Source organism: Castor canadensis, chromosome 11 (genome assembly GCF_047511655.1).
Source record: "Castor canadensis chromosome 11, mCasCan1.hap1v2, whole genome shotgun sequence".
NCBI lineage: Eukaryota > Metazoa > Chordata > Mammalia > Rodentia > Castoridae > Castor > Castor canadensis.
In genome coordinates, this window is record NC_133396.1 from 14655753 (window position 1) to 14676333 (window position 20581).

The 20581-nt window shown below is 37.2% G+C and overlaps 1 protein-coding gene across 1 annotated transcript in view; it reads left to right on the forward strand.

Annotated features, from left to right (window-relative positions):
- Ddx42 (DEAD-box helicase 42) overlaps nucleotides 1-20581 on the forward strand; it is a 37203-nt gene that overhangs the window by 1475 nt on the left and 15147 nt on the right. The window contains exons 2-7 of the mRNA XM_020185723.2: nucleotides 8942-9178; nucleotides 11224-11374; nucleotides 14080-14141; nucleotides 15461-15497; nucleotides 16326-16475; nucleotides 20185-20289. Coding sequence (XP_020041312.1) covers nucleotides 8958-9178; nucleotides 11224-11374; nucleotides 14080-14141; nucleotides 15461-15497; nucleotides 16326-16475; nucleotides 20185-20289 — 726 coding nt within the window. The 5' untranslated portion in view covers nucleotides 8942-8957. The remainder of the gene's footprint in view (nucleotides 1-8941; nucleotides 9179-11223; nucleotides 11375-14079; nucleotides 14142-15460; nucleotides 15498-16325; nucleotides 16476-20184; nucleotides 20290-20581) is intronic.

Sequence of the window (20581 nt, forward strand, 5' to 3'; positions counted from 1 at the left end):
CAGTGATAAGACCAATGTGCTTGGAGCACTGAGCAAAGGAGGTAGTAGTAGGAGATAAGGTCAGAAAAGACAAGGATAAGTGGTGGGCTAAACAGCCCGAGCCTATAGGCTATCAGGAGGATTTCACCTTCTGCAGGAGATGGGAACCAACTGAACTGACTTGTAAAAATGTTGTATAATTCACGAAGCAGTACAGTTCTTCAAATCTATCATAGTCATAGTCAGCCCTTGGTTTCATTAAACCAACAGACAAGTGATGCTTCTAAAATACGGTAGTCCAGCAATTACATATTCTCATTAAAGAACCGACCAGTATAGATAAATAGGCAGCTTATTAGGTAGAGGAGATGCTAATCAACTGTCACTATACCTCTACCTAGAATCTCCAAAAATTCAAGTGATATTGTAATGTCGTTTATATAACCATTTGTTTTTAGTCCATTATTTTTAAAGTCATTTAGACCGTATTTTATTTTCCATTGTTACCCAAAACACAAACTAGCCAGATTGTCTTCCTTAGGTTCCACTCCCATTCTCACTTCTTAGCCTTTGCTAGTTCTCTTTCGTTCTTAGGATGTCATCTTCCTTCAAACATCTTTATCCAGCTTGCAGAACCTAGACTGGGTTCTAGCTCTCCTGTGAAGTTTAGCCCCAGTTGACAACTCCTAGTGATCTTGACATCTTCAGTATTTTGTGGCACTTAGATAAGAATCTCTAAGTTGAAAGAGATCTGATATTATCAGCTTACCAATGAAGAAATTGATTTCTGGAGAAGATGGTAAACATAATGTCAGCTGACATGTATGAAGCACTGCCTATGTACCAGGCTTTGTTAAATGTATTTTTGTGTATGAACTTAGTTTTTAACTCCAACCCTTGAGGTAGTTGGTATTCTTAACATTTTACAGATGGAGAAACTGGGGCCCAGAGAAACTAAATAGCTTCCTTGAGGTATCAATTTACTGGTAAGGCTAGAGTTTGAATGTAGCTGGTCTTATTTTACTAGTCTGTTATGATTTTCTAGTAAATCATAGCATTTCTGTGCTCTGAAACATACCAAGTACGACTTTATGCCATCCTGGATTTTTCTCCTTAGCCAAGTTTTGTAGATCCTCTTGAATCTCATATATTGAATAAGCGTGAATAATGAGTATCTACTCTGCAAAACATAGCATAAGAGATTAAAAAATATCTGTATCTTCACCCATGAAATCTATATTGTGAACTTTGAGAAATAAAACAAGAACACAAATAGTTACGATTAAATGTCAGGTGTTTTAAGATCAGAAAGGGAATTTGATGGAGATACTGCTTCTCTGGGGAGATCATATTCTAGAAGTTGATATTTGACAGGGGCTTTGAAGAATTAGACTTTGTTGTAGATAATAGTGAGATTTAGTGGAAAGATTTAGTAGAGGGAAGAGCATTCATGATAGTGCTTGGTTTTCTTGGGAAACTGAGTACATGTAGGGAAATCTTGGGCAATATGAATGGTAAAATAGTTTGCTACCATATGGAGGGTCTCATTCCAGCCTAATTGAGTAACTGTGGGGAGCTACTGAATTGAAGGGAATATCAGAAACAAATGCGTATTTGGAAGATGTAGGCCAGGATCTATAAAGAAGAGTTTTTGCTGAGTACTTCAGTGCTCACTTCTCTTTGACATGACCTCCTTTAGTTCCACAGTATTAACACACAGTGCTATTCTGCCAAAGAAAGTAGCAATTCATTTTCTTTGTTTTTGGCAGTGCTGGGGCTTGAACTCAGGGCCTCACGCTTATCAGGCAGGTGCTCTACCACTTGAGCCACTCTACCAGCGTATACTCATTTTCATTTTTCACTTTTTGTCATCCCACTGCATTGTCATTTTACCATATAGTCACTTTTTGCATATTACAGAATATTTGTTAGTTGTAGATACAGTTTCTAGGTACATATCACCACGACTTTTCCAGTAAAATAGACGTTCTTGGAATGATACAGTTAGGGGCGTGTTACCAGTCAAATGTCAGTTTACCTCAGAGATGCTTTGTCTGACTTCTGCAGTAATTTACCTCTTACCTGCTTGCTTTCACTTCATAGCACTTTTACTACCTAAAATTAAATGATTTTTTTTTCTCCCCACGGCCATATTGTGACTTCACTGAGTGCTATATCCAATTTCATCACTCTTCTCAGAGCCTAGAACAGTGCTGAAACAAAATAAACAGTATATTTTGATTTAATGGTAAGTATAGTAGTGATACAGAGGCTGGATAACCATCAGAGATACTTGTTAGGAAATTATTGTAGTGATGGATGTGAAGATGGATGAAAGAAAGGTGTACATGAGAGATAGCCCTTGTAGTGGTGTCTCTTTCAAACCATTTGCCTGGGCTGTCTTTGAACCGTGATCCTCCTGATCACTGCCTCCTGAGTAGCTAGGATGATAGGCATGAGTCACCAGTGTTTGGCCTGTCTGGGTATTTTTACCGTAAAATTACATATTTTACGGTAAAAATACATAAAAATACACATTTAAAATTGATCACCTGGACTCATTCTTTTCATTTGGTGCTGGGGATCAAACTCGGGACCTCATGCTTACTTACTCTATTGCTGAACTAAGCCCCCAACTCAGCTTAGTTTTCTTGGGAGCATTCAAAGCATCATAATCAGGAGCCTTGTCTCCATCAGGCCTGTTCAAGTTGTCAAGCTTGGCCACCTTTTTGTCATAGAACTTCACAGCCTTGCCATCCACACTAAATACAAATGTATTGTCTTCTACTCATACAGGCTCTGTCAAGGGGAACTTGATGATGCCAATAGTGATCAAGCATACTTCTCCTGGATGAGATATTTGTGCTGCCCCCAGAGCCGCAATATTTAGGGGCCACCAGTAAGTGATTGGTGTGCAGATCTTATGGATATATTTATGTGGCTTTGAAGACCTTTCAGCACTGTCTTGGCCTTCAAAGCCTTTGCTTTGGCTTCAGCTTTGGCAGGGGCAGGAGCTTCCTTTGCCTTCTAGGATATCTTAATGAAGAGCTGTTTTCTGGGATTTTTTTGTTTTTAATAGTTGCCATCCTAATGGATATGAGATGGTATCTCATTGTGGTTTAATTTGCATTTCCTGAATTATTAGTGATGTAGAGCTTCTTTTCATATGCTTATTGGCCATTTGTATGTCTTTAGAGAAATGTCTATTCAAGTTCTTCCATTGGTTTTGTTTCAAGGCTTCATGGCGAGCACTCTACTTGAGCCACACCTCCAGTCCCCATTCAAGTTCTTTACCCATTTTTTAAACTGGATTTGTTGTTGTTAAACTTGTTTTTAATGAAATCTTTGAAGTGTACCTGGGTATGTGAAACCATGTGGTGAATATATGCCCTGAAACTACTGTTTCCATTTTGCCATCAACTTGAGAAATGTTTATGGAGGCACAGGAGAGGTGTCAGAGCTCTTTGATAAGAGTTTGCTAGCTTGGTGGAAGGATGGTATACAAGGCATATTAATTGTGACCAGAGAGAAAGCTTTGTGCTCAGGCATGTGTGCTTGTATATACACACTCAAAAAGATGCTTTGAACAGACCCACAAATAGCTGGAGTATATTTAATTTTTAAATATCCTTACTATGCTTTAACTTCTTTATTAACTATTTAGTAGAGATCTTGCGCTCTCTCTCTCTCTCTCTCTCTCTCTCTTTTTTTTTGGTGGCGGTACTGGGTGTTAATCTCAGGGCCTGGTGTTTGCCAGACAGGCATTCTATCCCTTAAACCAGTCCACCAGCCCTAGTGAATGTCTCCTCAAACAATGTTTGCTTAGGAAATGCAGGTTAATTTTAATAGCGTAAGGAGAAAAGTGTTCATCTTCTTTTCTTTTTTTTATTTTTAATTTTATTTAAGACAGGGTGTTGCTGTGTAGCCCAGGTTGGCCTTGAATTGACTATGTAGCTCATGCTGGCCTCAAACTCAATCCTCTGCCCCAGCCTCCTGAGTGTTATGATTGCAATCATGATTGATTAATTGATTCATTTTTGTCTTTCTTTGACTGTACTGGGGTTTGAATTCAGGGCTCACTTGAGCTACCTCCAGCCCTTGTCTGTCTTTCTTAACTTATTCAACCATTAGGGTGGATATCTTGTTTAGTCTTTTAGCTATAATCCCTCAAACCTCTGTGATTGTCAAGGGTCAAGTATTATATGTGGTTTAATAATTGGAAAAGCTTGTCAAGAAACTAAGTAATTAGTAATGTATTAGGATTATCTGGCTTAGATTTAGTTAGGAAGGGTAGATGGCTACATAGCAAGATTTTTAATAATGGAAGATAGTGGTTATTTTGGAGAGTCTGGATGTATGCTTATTCATTCAAAAAATTTTTTTTCAGTACTGAGGATTGAAAATCCTTACCTTGTGCATGCTAGGTAAGTGCTCTACCACTGAGTTACATCCCTAGCTCCTCCTTGAAAAATTTAGTACTACATAAACGCTAGGCACCACAGATACACTGTTGGAAGAGACAGATGACGTTCCTGCCTTTATAGAACTCACATTCTAATCACTAAGCTGAATAGAATGCACTGTTGTTTGGATTGCTAGAGGTAATAAATTAGGGCAAGTGAGTATTGTATGCTGGATGACTAGCCAAAGAATTGCTTTTGCATCTTGAAGAGTCAAAACCATTAAGCAACTTTCACCTTCAGAGGGTCACACTACTTGCCTGTTTGTGGTAGAAGCTGAATTTTTAAAACCAAGGGTTTGATTTGTTTCTTTTGTAAGTTGAGCCCTTCAATTGTTTAGTGAGACTAATTGATATTAATTTCATGTCCTTCCTATTAGTCTGAGAGAAGAGTTATTACTCTTGTTAAAAGTTTTGGTCTTGTCTCTTTAGGTCTCAGGACCTCATTCTTTTTTTTGTTTGTTTGTTTTGTTTTGTTTTGTTTCCTCTATTTAGGACCTCATTCCTACAATTTTTTTTCTGTCATTATACATCTTCTGTTTTCCCAGCTCTGTTGAAGTTTCCTCTTTAGCATATAAACATGCTTATATTTCTTAAAATGTAGAATACCTCATTTTCTCCTTTCAATTACTGGAAAGTGGCCTACAAAGTAATCTTTACTCTCCACCTGGTCTTCATCCTCTACCCCTTACATGCAGGTCACTCCTCAACTCTAGCCCTGTTACTCCATTGAAACTGCTTTCACTCATGACTCCTGGTTGCAGAACTCCTTTTTAGTTTTTGGGTATTTTTGGTTTGGTTTTATTTTCAGTACTGGTGTTTGAACTCAGGGCCTCATGCTTGCTAGACAGGCACTGTACCATGTGAGCCACTCTGCCAGCCCTATTTTGTGTTTGGTTCTATATGTTTATTTTTATATATATATATATATATATGTTTATATATATATATGTTTATATATATATATGTATGTTTATATATATATATATTTATTTATTTATTTTTGGTTGTTTCTGTGGGCTTATTTTAAGCACAAATAAAACATGCATGCTAGCTGTCTATTAATTTTCTGTACTGCACAGCCTGGCATTAGAATTGGTGACTTTAATGGCCAGCTGGGCTGCTCTTTCCAAAATGGATTTGCAGCTCTTGGAGGAAACATTGTGATCATCTCAGCACAATAGGATTTGTTGCATACCAGGAGTGTTTCCAGCTGCTTGAAGTAGTGGACCAGGAACTTCCTAAGGCTACTGGGCAGCATGTACTTTGTTTTCTTGTTGCTTCCATAACCAGTGATTGACATTAAGATCTGGCCCTTGAGTCTTCCTTGTGTCAGTACCCCTGAGTTTCCTCCAGTTACGCTTAAGTTTGACATACTGGTCTGACTGGCGCCAGATGAACTTCTTGGTCCTGTTTTTGATGATCTTGGGCTTCACCAATGGTCTGGAGTAGGAGATGGCAGCCACCTCAGTAAGTAGCACCAAGGAAGACTTGTGTTGGGTATTTTAGAGATAAGGTATCTTGAACTGTTAGCCCAGGGCTGTCCTCGAACCACAATCCTCTATCCTCCTGATCTCTGCCTCCTGAGCAGCTAGGATTACAGGTGTGAGCCACCACACCTGATTTCTCTTTAGTTTTTGACATTGGGAGTTTCTTTCTGCCTGTAAAACATCCCTAATGTCTTTTTTTTTTTTCTTTTTTTTTTGATGGTACTGAGGTTTGTACTTCGGGCCTCTATACAGTCACTCTACCACTTGAGTCACTCCACTGGCCCTGTGTGTGTGTGTTTGCGTGTTTTGGGTATTTTTGAGATAGGGTTTCTTTGCCCTGGTTGGCTTCGATCCATGATCCACTTGATCTCTTTCTCCCAAGTGGCTAAGATTATAGGCATGGGCTACCCATGTCCGGCCCTCTTGTCATGTTGGATTACTTTCTCTCTGTTCCTTCTCGGGATTTTCAAGATTCCATGCAAGCTTCTCTTCCCCTGCACATTCCTAAATATTGACATAATCTAAGATTTGTCTTGCCTCTTCTTACTCTCTGTGCTCTCTGCTCGCTTATGTGCATCAGTAACCTTAAATGCAAATACCTTAAATCTATAGCTCCACCCCAGAAGCACTTTGTGTAGTTATAGATTATTTGGCATCTCTCTTTACCTCTTCCATAGATAGAAAACTCATGTTGCTTTCTGCCTGCTTTTCCAAACCTAGCTCTTCAAGGTTTCCATTTCATTCATGGCACCTCCACTATTCACCTCATCTTTCAAGTGATTCAACTGATAGACTGTTCCTTCTCTTAGCTTGAAAGGGTTTTTTTTTTTTTTTTGACTAGATTTTCATGTGAGTCTTAAAATCAACCTGAATCTAAATGTAATTCCACCATCCTTTACCTGCATTTTGACTTCTTGGGCTCATCTAACAAATTATATATTATGCAATATGTAGAAATATATGTGAAATAAGGTTAAAATTTAGAGTCCATCATTTTGGTTGCTTAGGAACAACTTGTAAGGATAGGCTTAAAGATTATTATTTTTTTAGATATCAGATATTAAGATTTATTTCTTGTAAATACTCTTATCCTCTCTAAGTGGTCTATGGGTAGAGACGACATCATGTAATTCAAATCATAGCAAGCTAATTGAACTAAACTCTATGTAATAGTTGAAACAAAACCTACAAAGTGTATATGGGCAAGTGGCATAGAACCCGAAAAGTACAGTTCCTTCAGTTGAAGTCCTGGTTCCTTCAGCAATGTTAATGTAAAAGCAGGCTTTGGAACTCTTCCGACATTGGCTTCAAAACCCTCTGTAAACATTTTTCATATTTCTCACTAATGGTAAACACCAAATCAAAGAAAAAATGAAAACTCAAATAACTATTAGCAGTTTAATAGCTTTCTAGCTATCTCTATTTATGTAACATGTTTTTACATAAATAGAATCATGCCACCCACTTTGTTTAATGCCCTTTGTATTTTATTCAGAAAGGTAAGTAATTTATAAAATTCTAAAGACTTAGGGACCCTTGACTAAGCATTTACATTTAAAAAATTGGAAATAAGGAAATAAGGGTATGCACAAAGAAATAGCTATAATGATATATTTTACTTTGTTATAAACAAGTAGCAGAAACATATTTATTGACATTGAACGATATTATAGTATATCATTATGTGAGGAAATCAGTATATAAAATAATATATAACATGGTTTCAGTTTTTAAATTTTGTGTGTATAAATAGACATTCATAAAAAATAACAAAAGACAGAACTATACATATGGAGGGATAATTGCAAGTTTGTCCCTTTCTGCTTGCTTTTTTTGTGGCACTGGGGATTGAACTCAGATGAACTCAGAGCCTCACCTTTGCAGTGGCTCTTAACCTCTTGGTCCACTGAGCCAGCCAGCCCTTTTTTATGATGAGTTTTTTTCAAGAGAGGGTCTTACAAACTATTTGCTTTGCCTGGGGCTGGTTTCCAACTGTGAGCCTCCTGATCTCTGCCTCCTAAGTAGTTAGATTTACTGGCGTGACCCACTGTCCCCTGGCTCCTTCCTACTTTCTGAGTTTGTTGCTTTCCAGTAAAACCTAGGGAATGTCACTTTAAAAGTTATTTTGGAACAAAGACTAATAAGATACAATTTGCAAACTAATTTTGTTGATACTCAGGAAATTTTTTTGTAATTCTTAATCATAGGGTAACTGAATATTTAAAGCAACATATTAGTGAATTGCAGTTTTTTTTTTCCTGGAGAGTGTTCTAGTGGGCATTTATTCAATAAGTGCATAGTTTATAAGTACCTGAGTCACATGCATAGCAACTATCTACAAATACTTGATCTTTTAAGTCTTGATTTTTTTGATTCTGCCAGATGTCATTACCAGAAGATAATTTTTAGTTTGGGATAGTCTTAGATAATCTTGCTAACTGCATCTTTGTCTTTGTTACAGCAAGCATTATAATTGTGAGTTGTTTTACTTTTTCCTGGTAGAAAATCCTTCAGAATAAAATTAAAAGAATAAATCTTCTTAATATCTTTGATTTTCTAGTACAATTCCTAGCCCATGTTAAATTCCCAAAAGTATTTCTTATAAATGTTTTTGGCAACTTAATAAGAAACTTAATTAGCCATCACATCCTTTTGTAAAAGGATGATATTAAATACTGTGTTTCTATTTAGTTTGAGATCCCAATAAAGTGAATAGTTTCTTCAATACTTGAGAAAACAATCATTGTTGAGGTTGTCATAGTTGTATCTGAAGGCCAGTGTTATGGTTTTATTTATTACTTATATTTACTTACTTATTTTGTGGTGCTGGAGATTGAACCTTGCACGCCTTGTGCGTGTTAAGCAAGTATTCCACACCACTAAGCGATACTCTAGTATTAATGTAGTTTTAATTGAAAGACAAAAGTTTAAAGTAAAAATATTGAAAAAGACATAAAAGTCAATGAGGTTTTTATGAAGTTATGTTTATATTCACGCATTTTGTTCCTAACAGATCAGTTATTGGCACCATGAACTGGAATAAAGGTGGCCCTGGCACTAAGCGGGGATTTGGCTTTGGAGGCTTTGCCATTAGTGCTGGGAAGAAGGAGGAACCCAAACTCCCACAACAGTCCCACAGTGCCTTTGGGGCAACCAGCTCTTCTTCTGGATTTGGAAAGTCAGCTCCACCACAGCTTCCTTCTTTCTACAAAATTGGATCTAAGCGGGCCAACTTTGATGAAGAAAATGCGTAAGTGTAATTCCTGATGATTTAGCAGAGGTTGAGCTTTGAGTTACTTACTCTATCATGTTCAATCCCCAATACCACAAAAAAATTTAAATTAAATTTTAAAAATTACTTATAGTGGGCTGGGGATGTAGCTCAGTGGTTAAGTGTTTGCCTAGCATGCACAAAGCCCTGGGTTTGATCCCCAGTACCACAAAAAAAAATTAAAAAGTGAATTAAGCTGGGCATCAATAGCTCATGCCTGTAATCCTACCTGTTTGGGAGGCTGAGATTGGGAGGACCAAGGTTTGAGATCAGCCTGGGCAAATAGTTTTTGAGATCCCATCTCCAAAATAACCAGAACAAAATGGACTGGAGGTATAGCTCAAGCAGTAGAGTGCCTGCTTTGCAAGTATGAAGCTATGAGTTCAAACCCCTGTCTCCCTCCTCCCCGTCCCCCCAAAAAAGTAAATAAACTTAAGTTTTTTATAACTTTTTTACTTTATAATTTTCATTGTTTAAAACTTTTTGATTTTTTTGTAATAATATTTATGACACAAACACATCATAGCTATCCAAAAATAGTTTTTCTTTATATCCTTATTCTGTAAGTTTTTTGTACTTTTAAAGTTTACTTTTTTAAGCCTTTTTGTTAAAAAAAAAAAGCTTAAAAACCTAGCTAGGTGCAGTGGCACATGCTTGTAATCCCAATACTCAGAGGTGAGCAGGAAGATTGGACGTTCAAGGCCAGTCACAAAGAAATCCGCAAGACACAAACACACATATTCATCTAATCTTGACTAATTGATGGTCAGAAAGAACCATTAATATCACTGACTTCTCACTCCACATCTTGTCCTAGTAGAACGTCTTCAGGGACAAAAACACACATGTTGCTAGCATCTTATGGTAACAGTGCCTTCTTCTGGAATACCTCCTGAAAGACCTGCCTGAGGTTGTTTTCGTGTTAACCTTTTTAAAAAATAGTAGGAGTATGCTCAAAAAATAATAAATAGTATAATAAAAACAAACTAGTATTATCAAGTATTATATACTGTGTGAAATAGTATATGCTGTTCTGTTTATATATTTATTTGCAGTGGCGAGGTTTGAACTCAGGGTCTTATACTTGGCTAGGCAGGCACTCTACCACTTTTTTGGAGATAAAGTCTTGTTTGCTATGTTGCCCCCATCTCCACTCCCAGCATCCTAGACTACAGGCACACATAGTAAGCCTGGCTGCACTATGCTTTTTTTTCTATTGGTCAAAGGGTGTTATCTGTGCTCTACACCCTCAATCCCCTCCAGTAGGGGAGAAAAGGTCATGGTAGGGATGGCAAGCTGCATATATTTAAACTTATATTACTATTTAATTTTAAGGTAAGGTCTAAACAGTGTTTTATTTTTATTTTAGTTTATCAAGAGCTGTATTGGCATCCTTTTCTGAAATGTTTGTTGTAAGGAGACTGATTCTTCCGAGCTTTGAAGCTGTCCTTTGTTAACTCTTAAGTTGTGGTAAATGATTTTTGGTTGAATGTTTATTTTATTTCTAATTCTAGAAATTTTTTTGTCAAATTTCAGAAAATAGCTCATAACTTCTTTAAAAAGTCTTCAGTCTTATGAAAATACCTCTTTAGTTCTTAAAGATTATAAAAAATGAGCTAAGTTAATTTTATGTAAGAGTTTCATTTTTTATTACAGTACATCTAATATTTGCTGTACTTATTCCAATAATTAATACTAAATTTGTACTGAAATTTCATCCCTTTTAACAGAACTACGAATGTGATTTGAACAGACACTATTGAAATGGAGAATTTGCTGTGACTACTTTTTTTTGCAATGTCAGAATTTCTGTATATATCAAGTAATAAGGTCCTTAGCAAAAGCCTTTGTTAGTCTTTAATTTGACCTGTATAGAACTCTCTTAGTAGTAAGATATACTACTATATGTTTCTTATATATATATATGTATATACTTTTACTATAGTAAACGTTTGTGCTAAATGAAGGTTTCACTGTCTCTAGTCTTAAGTATGCACTTCATCAGTCTGCATTTTAATTTTCAGATACTTTGAAGATGAAGAAGAAGACTCTAGCAATGTTGATTTACCTTACATTCCTGCTGAAAACTCACCTACCCGCCAGCAGTTCCATTCCAAGCCCACAGATTCTGACAGCGACGATGATCCCTTGGAGGCATTCATGGCTGAAGTGGAGGTAAGTATCTTCTTTTTTGTCTTTGTTCAGAATTTTTCCAGCCTTTTTTTTTTTTTTTAAATGATGCTCTATTCTTTCACTTGCCCTTTAATATTTTCACAGATGATCAGTGGCTAGAATTGTGAACTGCGACCCTTAAACATAGTTGCTCAATTTTGTTTTAAATCATCTTAGTATATTCTTAAATGGAATAGTCATCTTATTTAACCTAACATTTATTACTTATATATTTATATAGAACAATTAACATTTTCTGCATTCTGTGGTTTTGTTGTTTCTTATTATCAACATTGTGATTAGTATGTATGACCTCCTTGTAGAAACTAATGACCATTTCCTTGAAACTCTTCTCATTAGGCTTTTGTGATTATTGCATTTCTTTACCTTCTAGCTCTGACTTTTTAATTTATCTACTTAATATTAAGGGAAATTTGGAACATACATAAGGGAAGAATAATAAAGTAAACGCCCATGTAACCTTCGCCTAACTTTGTTGTTAACAACTTTTGATCAATATTGTGTTATCAGACACCTCCCACCTCAAATTCTTTTTTGGATTACTTTAAAGTGAATCTCAGACATATAGTTTCACCCATCAGTATTTTTTTTTTTTATTAATATTCCAGTTTCTCAAGCATGGTGGTCCCTTTACAGTTCTCCGCATTGATTTTTACATCATCCATTTGTAAAACTTGACTTTTTTTCTTTATTTGGTGATACTGAAGATCAAACCCCATGCCTTGCACATGCCAGGCAAGCACCCTAGCACTGAAGTACATTCCCAGTCCAAACTTAACTTCTGTGTGCATAATCTATGTCCTTAATCTTACACTTTCTCTTTGGTATTAGCCCTACTTTTCCAGAAGCATGTTGACCAGTTTTATATTGGTATGTCCCACTGGCACCTTAAATCAAAGTCATCATCTTTTCCTTTTCAACCAGCTCATTCTTTTGTTTTATTTCTGTTAATGGTACTAGTATTCACACAGTTTATTTATTTTTTGGCATACTGGGGTTTGGATTCAGGGCTTTGCCCTTGTTAGACAGGCATTCTACCTCTTGAGCCATGTCCCAACCCCTTTTTGCTTTCAGTTGTTTTTCAGATAGGGTCTCATGTTTTTGCTGGGCCTCAGACCACAATCCTCTTACCTATGTACTCCCAAATAGCTGGGATCACAGGTGCATGCCATTATGCCTGGCTTATTGATTGAGATGGTATCTCACTAACTTTTTGCCTGGGCATTCCTCTAACCTTGATCCTCCTCATCCCAAGTAGCTGGGATTACTGGCATGAGCCACCATGCCTGATTCTCTCCCTAACCTCCCCCTTTTTCTTTTTAGCAAATTATCAAGCATAATCATTTTATTTTATTTAATCGTCAGTATAACCATGGACACAGAGAAGAAAAAAATTATATAAATGTAATTTTTTAACTGATGGGAAAACTGAACCCTGCCAGGCATGGTGGCTCATACCTGTAAATACTAGCATTCAGGAGCTTGAGGCAGGAGAATTGTGAATTCGAGGCCAGTTGGTGCTACATAGTGAGAACATGTCTCAAACAAACAAACAAAAAGAAGATGGAAGGGGGCAGGAAAGAAGGAAATTAAACTGAGCCCTAAGCCAGGCACTAGTGGCTCACATCTATAATCCTAGTTGATTAGGAGGATTGAGGTTCGAAGCCAGCCTGGGCAAATAGTTTGCAAGACCCTATCTTGAAAAAAACCATCACAAAAAGAGGGCTGGTGAAGGGGCTCAAGGTGTAGGCCCTGTGTTCAAACCCCAGTACTGCCAAAAAAAAAAAAAAAAAACCTAAGGCCGAAACTAATTCACTCAGTAACAGACAAAAACTACACCCACTGATAAGCTAATGTAAATTGTCTTAAGCTACACTTAGAGAATGGCTTATTTGCTTGATTTCTGGGTCTCTACAGCCATAGTTTTATATAATTTACTTTACAAAATTTACCAAAGATAAATTTGTTGATCAAGCATTTTTTTGTGAATTTTTCCATGTATGTTATATGGATTACAGATAAAGTCATGCAATCAGTGTGTAGCCATGTTTATAGAATGTTAAGTTGGATATTTTTCTTGGAAGAATAATTGTCAAATGCACTCTGATTACATCACAGTACAATAATTGCTGAGCGCCAGTGGCTCGTGCTTATAATCCTAGCTACTCAGGAGGCAGAGATCAAGAGTATAGCGGTTTGAGGCCAGCCTGGGCAAATGTTCAAGAAACCCTATCTTAAAACTACCCAACATAAAACAGGGGGCTGGTGGAATAGTTTGTGGTAGAGCTACATGCTTAGCAAGCATGAGGCCCTGAGTTTAAAACCCCAGTACTGCCCCCCACCAAAAAAAAGTGCAATTATCAAAACACATAGTAAAAGCTATCTGCACATTATTTTTTTGGTGGGACTGCCATTTGAACTCTTGGCTTCACACTTGCAAAGCAGGCACTCTACCTCTCGAGCCACACTTCCAGTTCATTTGCTTTGGTTATTTTGGAGACAGGGTCTCTAGAAGTACTTGCCTGGGCTGGCCTTGAATTACAATCCTCCCTGTTTCAGCCTCCAAGTAGCTAGGATTACAGGTGTGAGCTACCAGCCCCTGGCTCCAATCTGCAAATTCTTTATAAAGAAGCTTATTTTTCAGTGTTTTAGTTCATGTGATTCCATATAGCATTTTGTTTCATTAGGATCAGGCTGCTAGAGACATGAAGAGGCTTGAAGACAAGGACAAGGAAAGAAAAAACGTAAAGTAAGTTGTTTTCTTCTCCCTTACAAAGGGTACATGAGAATTGCTGAAGTATTGTAGAGTATCCCTCCAAAGTTTATAGAGGAAAAAAAAAAAATTGAAGTACATAAATGTCTTTACTTGAGGATATCCCTGTATCTTGAATATTTCTGTAGGTATAGAGATTGCATTTGTGGTAATTAAAAGCCATTCTGTTTGGTAGAACGTTATTTGCTCTTCAATTATAAATAGTTATTTAGGAAACAAAAGGAATGAATTGCAGTATAGGGGCTAGGGGAGCATAATTATTAAAGTTTGGATTTATTGTCTCAAGTTTTGTCCCATAAGTAAAGTCGGTTAATGCTTATGATTGATTATGAGAAGTAACAGTAATTATATAAGTGCTGTATATTATTAGGAGTAAAAGTTGATTTCATTTAAAGAGTGACATCATGCTTTAGCAACCATAGTCAGAACTTGAATATTTCATTTTCTGGGAAAGAGAAATCTCTTTCCCTTGCTGAATATATTCCTAAGGCTTTTCCTACCAGGCATGATTGGACTTTTTTCTCCCTCTGCTTGATAGTCAGTGATTCAGGCCCTTCCCAAGGTTTCTGTGCCATGTGGAGTCAGCCCTCTTGGTGCTTACTATGTGTTGCATCCCTCTTCCAGCTGCCCTATGTTGGTGGTGTTGCTTGCTTGATTGCCTTAGGTATTGCAAGTGCTCTAGCTTAGGTGGAAAGTGATTAGAAAGAGATGGCTGTGGGAACTAAGCAGATATACTTTACATTAAACTCACGAGAGATGTAGCAAGTGGCAGTGGTTCCTTCTCCAGGTAAACTACTTAAGAGTTTTATTTCTAAACTCATAAAGGAGTTAATAGTTTTTCTTTCTGTTCCCATCACGGTAACTTGATTTTGGCTGAAAGTAATTATTTTAGAGATAGAAACTTTGGGGAACAATAACAAAGTTGTATACCAAATGCAAGGTTTTTTTTTTAAATCTGAAATACTTCTCACAACTTTGTTTGTTGTGTGGGTTGACAAGGCTAGAATCCTCTGGTATCTAATCTTCATGAAAAAAGTTTTTAGTCCTTATACTACCCATGTTAGTAATTGATGTTTCTCAGGGTACCATATCATACTATTCCAGAGAAATGCAAAGTGCAGCTCATAGAGTGTAATCACACATATGTGATGGGTGAATAGTGTGCTTATTGCTGCTTTGTGATTGTTAGTGTTGAGAGTTCCTATGCTGTATGGAATTCAACACTAATCTGTAAGTATGGAGCTGGGTATGTGGAACATTTGCAGGGAAGTTTGTTTCTCCGCTTGTTTTTCCAGGGGTATTCGAGATGACATTGAAGAGGAAGATGACCAAGTGAGTTCCTATGCAGTATTTCTATCTTTTATTTTTACCCCACAAAGTCTGTACTAGGGACAAGCTAGAGCTTGCCTTTATTGAAATGGCTATTTAACAGGGACTGTCATTTGACTCGCTCCTTTTCTACCCTGTGTGAACAATTGGTAATATAATAAAAAGATTCATATGGCTTTCCCCCATGTTGAAGATGGAACTTTTGATCACCTGACCTCAAAAACATGAGCTTTATTCAGCTTTTTTAAAAAAATCCAAACTTAATGTTTATTCTGATAAATCAGTAGTAGAATGTGGGATCTATTGATGGTCTTTAGCAGCATCTAATTTGTACCTCTTTCTAAGGGTTCTGTTTGGATTCTTTTATTTCAAGATGAAACATTAATGACTATTCGTTAGTATTTTTTTCCATTGTTCAGTTGTGGGATGGTGAGAGCCAGAGTGAGCAGTAGCCCTTTCCAGGTTTGTGACCTTTCTAATCAATGTCAGCTTCCAAACTTAGATTGTTAAAGCTGAAGCATGTGTTCTGCAGCTCTGGACAGGGTAGGTCGACCCCTACACACACACATACACACCCAGAAAGGCTGTGGAGCAGATGCTTTGTAAATCTTCTGCTAAATAAGTTAAGTCACAGCATAGTACTAACTGCCTTGTTTATTTCTCTAAGTACTGATATTGTGAAAGGAAACATTGCTAGTGAAAGCTTTGCCTTACTTGGTAGGTATTTATTTAAACTATAAAGTGTTCTGGTACAATGTGTGCAGTAATTACAGGAGCAGAAACATTCTCAGCTGTACCTGGTTGTGATTATGTTCTTGTGCTTTCCTGCAGGAAGCTTACTTTCGATACATGGCAGAGAACCCAACTGCTGGTGTGGTTCAGGAAGAGGAGGAAGACAATCTGGAATATGATAGTGATGGAAATCCAATTGCTCCTTCTAAAAAAATTATTGATCCTCTTCCTCCCATTGATCATTCAGAGGTATGATATTTCTTGCTGAGTTTCAGTCTTGTTCCATTCTGATGCAGTTTTCTTCAGCTTTAATATTTAGATTTTCCCCAAATCTGTGTTGTTTTTTTTTAATTGGTACTGGGATTTGAACTCATAGCTCGGTGCTTGCACTTGCTAGGCAAGCTTTTGTCTGTGTGTGTATGTGAGATATACTGGGGTTTGAACTCAGGGCCTACACCTTGAGCCACTCCACTAGCCCTTTTTTTTTTTTGATGGGTTTCATGAACTATTTGCCTGGGCTGGCTTCGAATGCCAATCCTCCTGATCTCTACTTTTGAGTAGCTAGGATTATAGGTATGAGCCACCAGTGCTGGGCCCTCCACCATGAGTATTCTTGTGCCATGAGAATATCATTTCTGCTAAGCAGTTGGAACTTTCATGAGAGGCAGGCTTGGTAGTGCACACCTGTAATCCCAGAATGTGGTGGAGGGAGCAAGAGGATCGAAAGTTTGAGGCCAGCCTGAAGTACATAGTGATTTCTAGTCAGCTTGAGCTACATATTGAGACCTTGTCTCAAAAAACAAAGGATTGGAGATGTAGCCCTTGTGGTTAGCATGCACATGGCCTGGGTTTAATCACCCCCCACCCCCAAAAAAAATTTCCATGAGGTGTTCTTAGTCTGTGTTATTAAGGAGAGTTACAGCTGAATCACTTGCTCACATCAAATTTTGGAGTTTTAAGAATGTTTTTCTTTTTTCCCCCACGTGATTAATTGTACTTATTTTATAAAACAAAGACCATCCTTTCAAATGGACCTGCATTTGTTGTTTTTGAATGGCTATAAATCTTTGCTATTGCTTCCAGATTTGGGGGAGATGAGAGGCCATTTCTTCCAAGTAGAACCAGGAATTATAGGTTCCTTAAGTCAGCTAAAGGAATTGAGGCCATCATTATACTCACTTAAAAAAATACCAGTATTAGTTGGGTGCTGATGGCTCACACTTGTAATCCTAGCTACTCAGGAGGCAGAGATCAGGAGGATCACAGTTCAAGGACAGCCCTGGCAAATAGTTCATGAAATCCTATCTCAAAAATATGTAACACAAAAAAGGGCTAGTGGAGGGGCTCAAGCAATGGAGTACCTGCCTAGCAAGCATGAGGCTCTGAGCGCTAACCCTAGTACTGACTAAATAAATGTATAACTAACTAGATAACAGTATTTCTTCCAGGTTAAATGTCCATTTAGATCTTGCTTACCCTAGTTACTCTAAATTTAGAGTAGTGGGTCTCAAGACCTGGTCCCCCTGAAGGAATCCTTTCAGAGTATCTACAAAATCAAGAGTTTTCATAATAGTACTAAGATTGTTTGCCTTTGCATTTGTTTTGCTAGTGTAAAAGCAATAGTAAGTAAAACTTTTGATTCTTCGTAAGAATTAAGGCAGTGGCACCAAATTGGTCTAGTAGTTGTTATAGCTTCCCTGCCAGATCATGCAGTTAAAATAAGAATAAAAAGTTGGGTCAGCCTGGTGGCTCATCTCTAAGCCCAGCTACTTGGAAGGCAGAGATAGGGAGAATAAAGGTTCAAGGCCAACCCAGGCAAAAAGTTAGTGAGACCCCATCTCATTCACATCTGTGGTCCCACCTACATGGGAGGCTGAACATAGAAGAATTGCAGAAACATGAGACTACCTGAAAAATAACTGAAGCAGAAAGGTCTGAGCATATGACTGAAGAGGTAGAGCATCTGCCTAGCAAATGTGAGGCCCTAAACTCAAACCCCACCCCCCACACACAAAATAAAATAAAAATAAAAAGCTACACAAAAAATAAAATAAATAAATAAAAAGCTGGGTATGTTGGTTCACAGCTGTAATCTCAGCACTTGGGAGGCAGAGGAGGCAAAAGCAGGATTATTAGTTCCAGGCCACCCTGGACAATATAGTGAGACCCTGTCTCAAAAAAAAAAAGTAAAAGGAAAACAGTCTTAGTTAAGAATGCTCTTTTGAAACAGTAAAAAAAAATTATTTTTTAAACTTGACTTTTTGAGTTACATGTCTTTTAAATTCTTTGTGACCACATGGGAAGAACACATTAAGCATTTCTGCTGCACTCAATATAAGGTAATTGTCTCAAGGAAAAGACTTGAGTTTTTTAACCTGAACTAGCTGGGGGTTTTTATGGAACACTATTTTCACTTGAGAAAATGAATGACACTTCAAGGAAAACAATTAAAAGTGTTTATTGCCAGTACTGGAAAGTTTGTTTCAAAGAAGCTTATATCCAGTTATAGCAGTGAACTAGACAGCTTCTCAATGCTTAAAAACTGAGTCAAGCTGCTTACCTGCTTTAGCCTGCCAGTTTAAGACCAACTTGAACAACATAGCAAGACCTTTTCTGAAACAAAAAAGACTGGGTGATAAAATTGATGATGATATTAATAATTGTGGGGTTTTTCTTGTTACTTGTGTTTTTTGTTTTTTTGTTTTTAAAGATACTGGAGTTTGAACTCAGGGCCTCATGCTTGCTGGGCAAGCACTCTACTACTTGAGCCACTCTACCAGCTCTTGGTTTTTGTTTTGAAACAGACTAGAATCTCACTATATAGTCCAGACTGGCTTCAAACTCCCATTCCTTCTGCTTCAGCATCCCCAGGGCTGGGATTATAGGCCTGAGTCATTGTTTCTGGCAATAATTACGATTTTTTTTTTTCTATTTTTTTCCTTTTTTTTTTTTTTTCCCGGTGCTGGGGACTGAACTCAGGGCCTTACACTTGCCAGGCAAGCGCTCATCCACTGAGCTAAATCCCCAACCCCTAATTACGATTTTTTAAAATAACATATAATAAGCTGTGTCTACATTTCAATGACCTGCATAAACCTCAGTGAAACAATATTTTCCAAATGATCAATATATAATAGTACAAAGTCATGCCTGAGTAAAAGCTCCATCAAAATACATAATAGACCAATAGTGGCTTGTAACGTAAATGAGTATAGAACTAGTTCAGTGACATGGTTTAAGATTACATAGTGAAAATAAACTTAAGAAATTATCAAGTTTTTAGTATGGTATCAAAAAAGAAGTCCACAAGTACTTGAAAGGGCTAGGAAAATGTTCTTTCTTTTCCTACTATATACCAATGTGTGGCTCTACCAACTCTTTTTTTTTGTTGTGTATTTTTGAGATAGGATCTTTCGAACTGTTTGCCTGGGCCTGGCTTTGAACCGCAATCCTCCTGGTCTCTGCCTCCTTAGTAGCTAGGATTGCTGGTGGCAGCCAATTTCATGTTTTCATTTCTTTTTTTCTTTTTTTATTATATTCATATATGCCAGTTTCATGTTTTTTAAAAAGAAAAGAACTTTTAAAGACAGAGCTATCTCTAAAAGAAATAATGGAATTGGAAATGTTTAAATTTTATTTGGTGAAATATCTTTTTAAAACACATGTCTTCTGAGGCTTTGGGCACTATAAAGATTCCTTAGTTTGCTTCAAGGTTTGTTAAAATCTGAGCTGTCCTTAGGGGTGTCTTTGGGAAGTAGGTTGGTATTTATGCTGAAAATAGGAAAAGGCCTAAGTTGTACTTTTGGGGATGTGTGTGAAGAATAAATGAGTTCCTTTGTTCTTTCTAACAGGAATGGCTTTGTTTTTGTAATATTTGTAAACATCATTTTGCATTAAAATCAAACTTACAGGATTGACTCTTGAATTCTAGACTAACTTTGAATAATTGGACCTGCAGATTGACTACCCACCATTTGAAAAAAATTTTTACAATGAGCATGAGGAGATAACCAACCTCACCCCACAGCAGTTAATAGACCTGCGACATAAGCTCAATCTTCGGGTAAGAATCATTAAGCAAATATTCTCATATTACTAATGTTAGTCCAGGTTTGGTTTTGTTGCTTACTCAAGCTTAATAACCTTGGATTTCTTTTCTAATGTCCCTTAGCTATCTTTACTAGGGTAATAATTATATTCCTGGGGCTTGTATGTCTTGATTTTATTGTTTCTGTCTTCGAGATGATACTCTAGGATAGGATATTTTTTGTTTTGTGTATTTAGTCAGGTTTGTATGTTCTGTGTTGGGTGGGCTAGCAGTGAAGGGTAGGAAGCCCTTCAGGGAGGAAACAAGA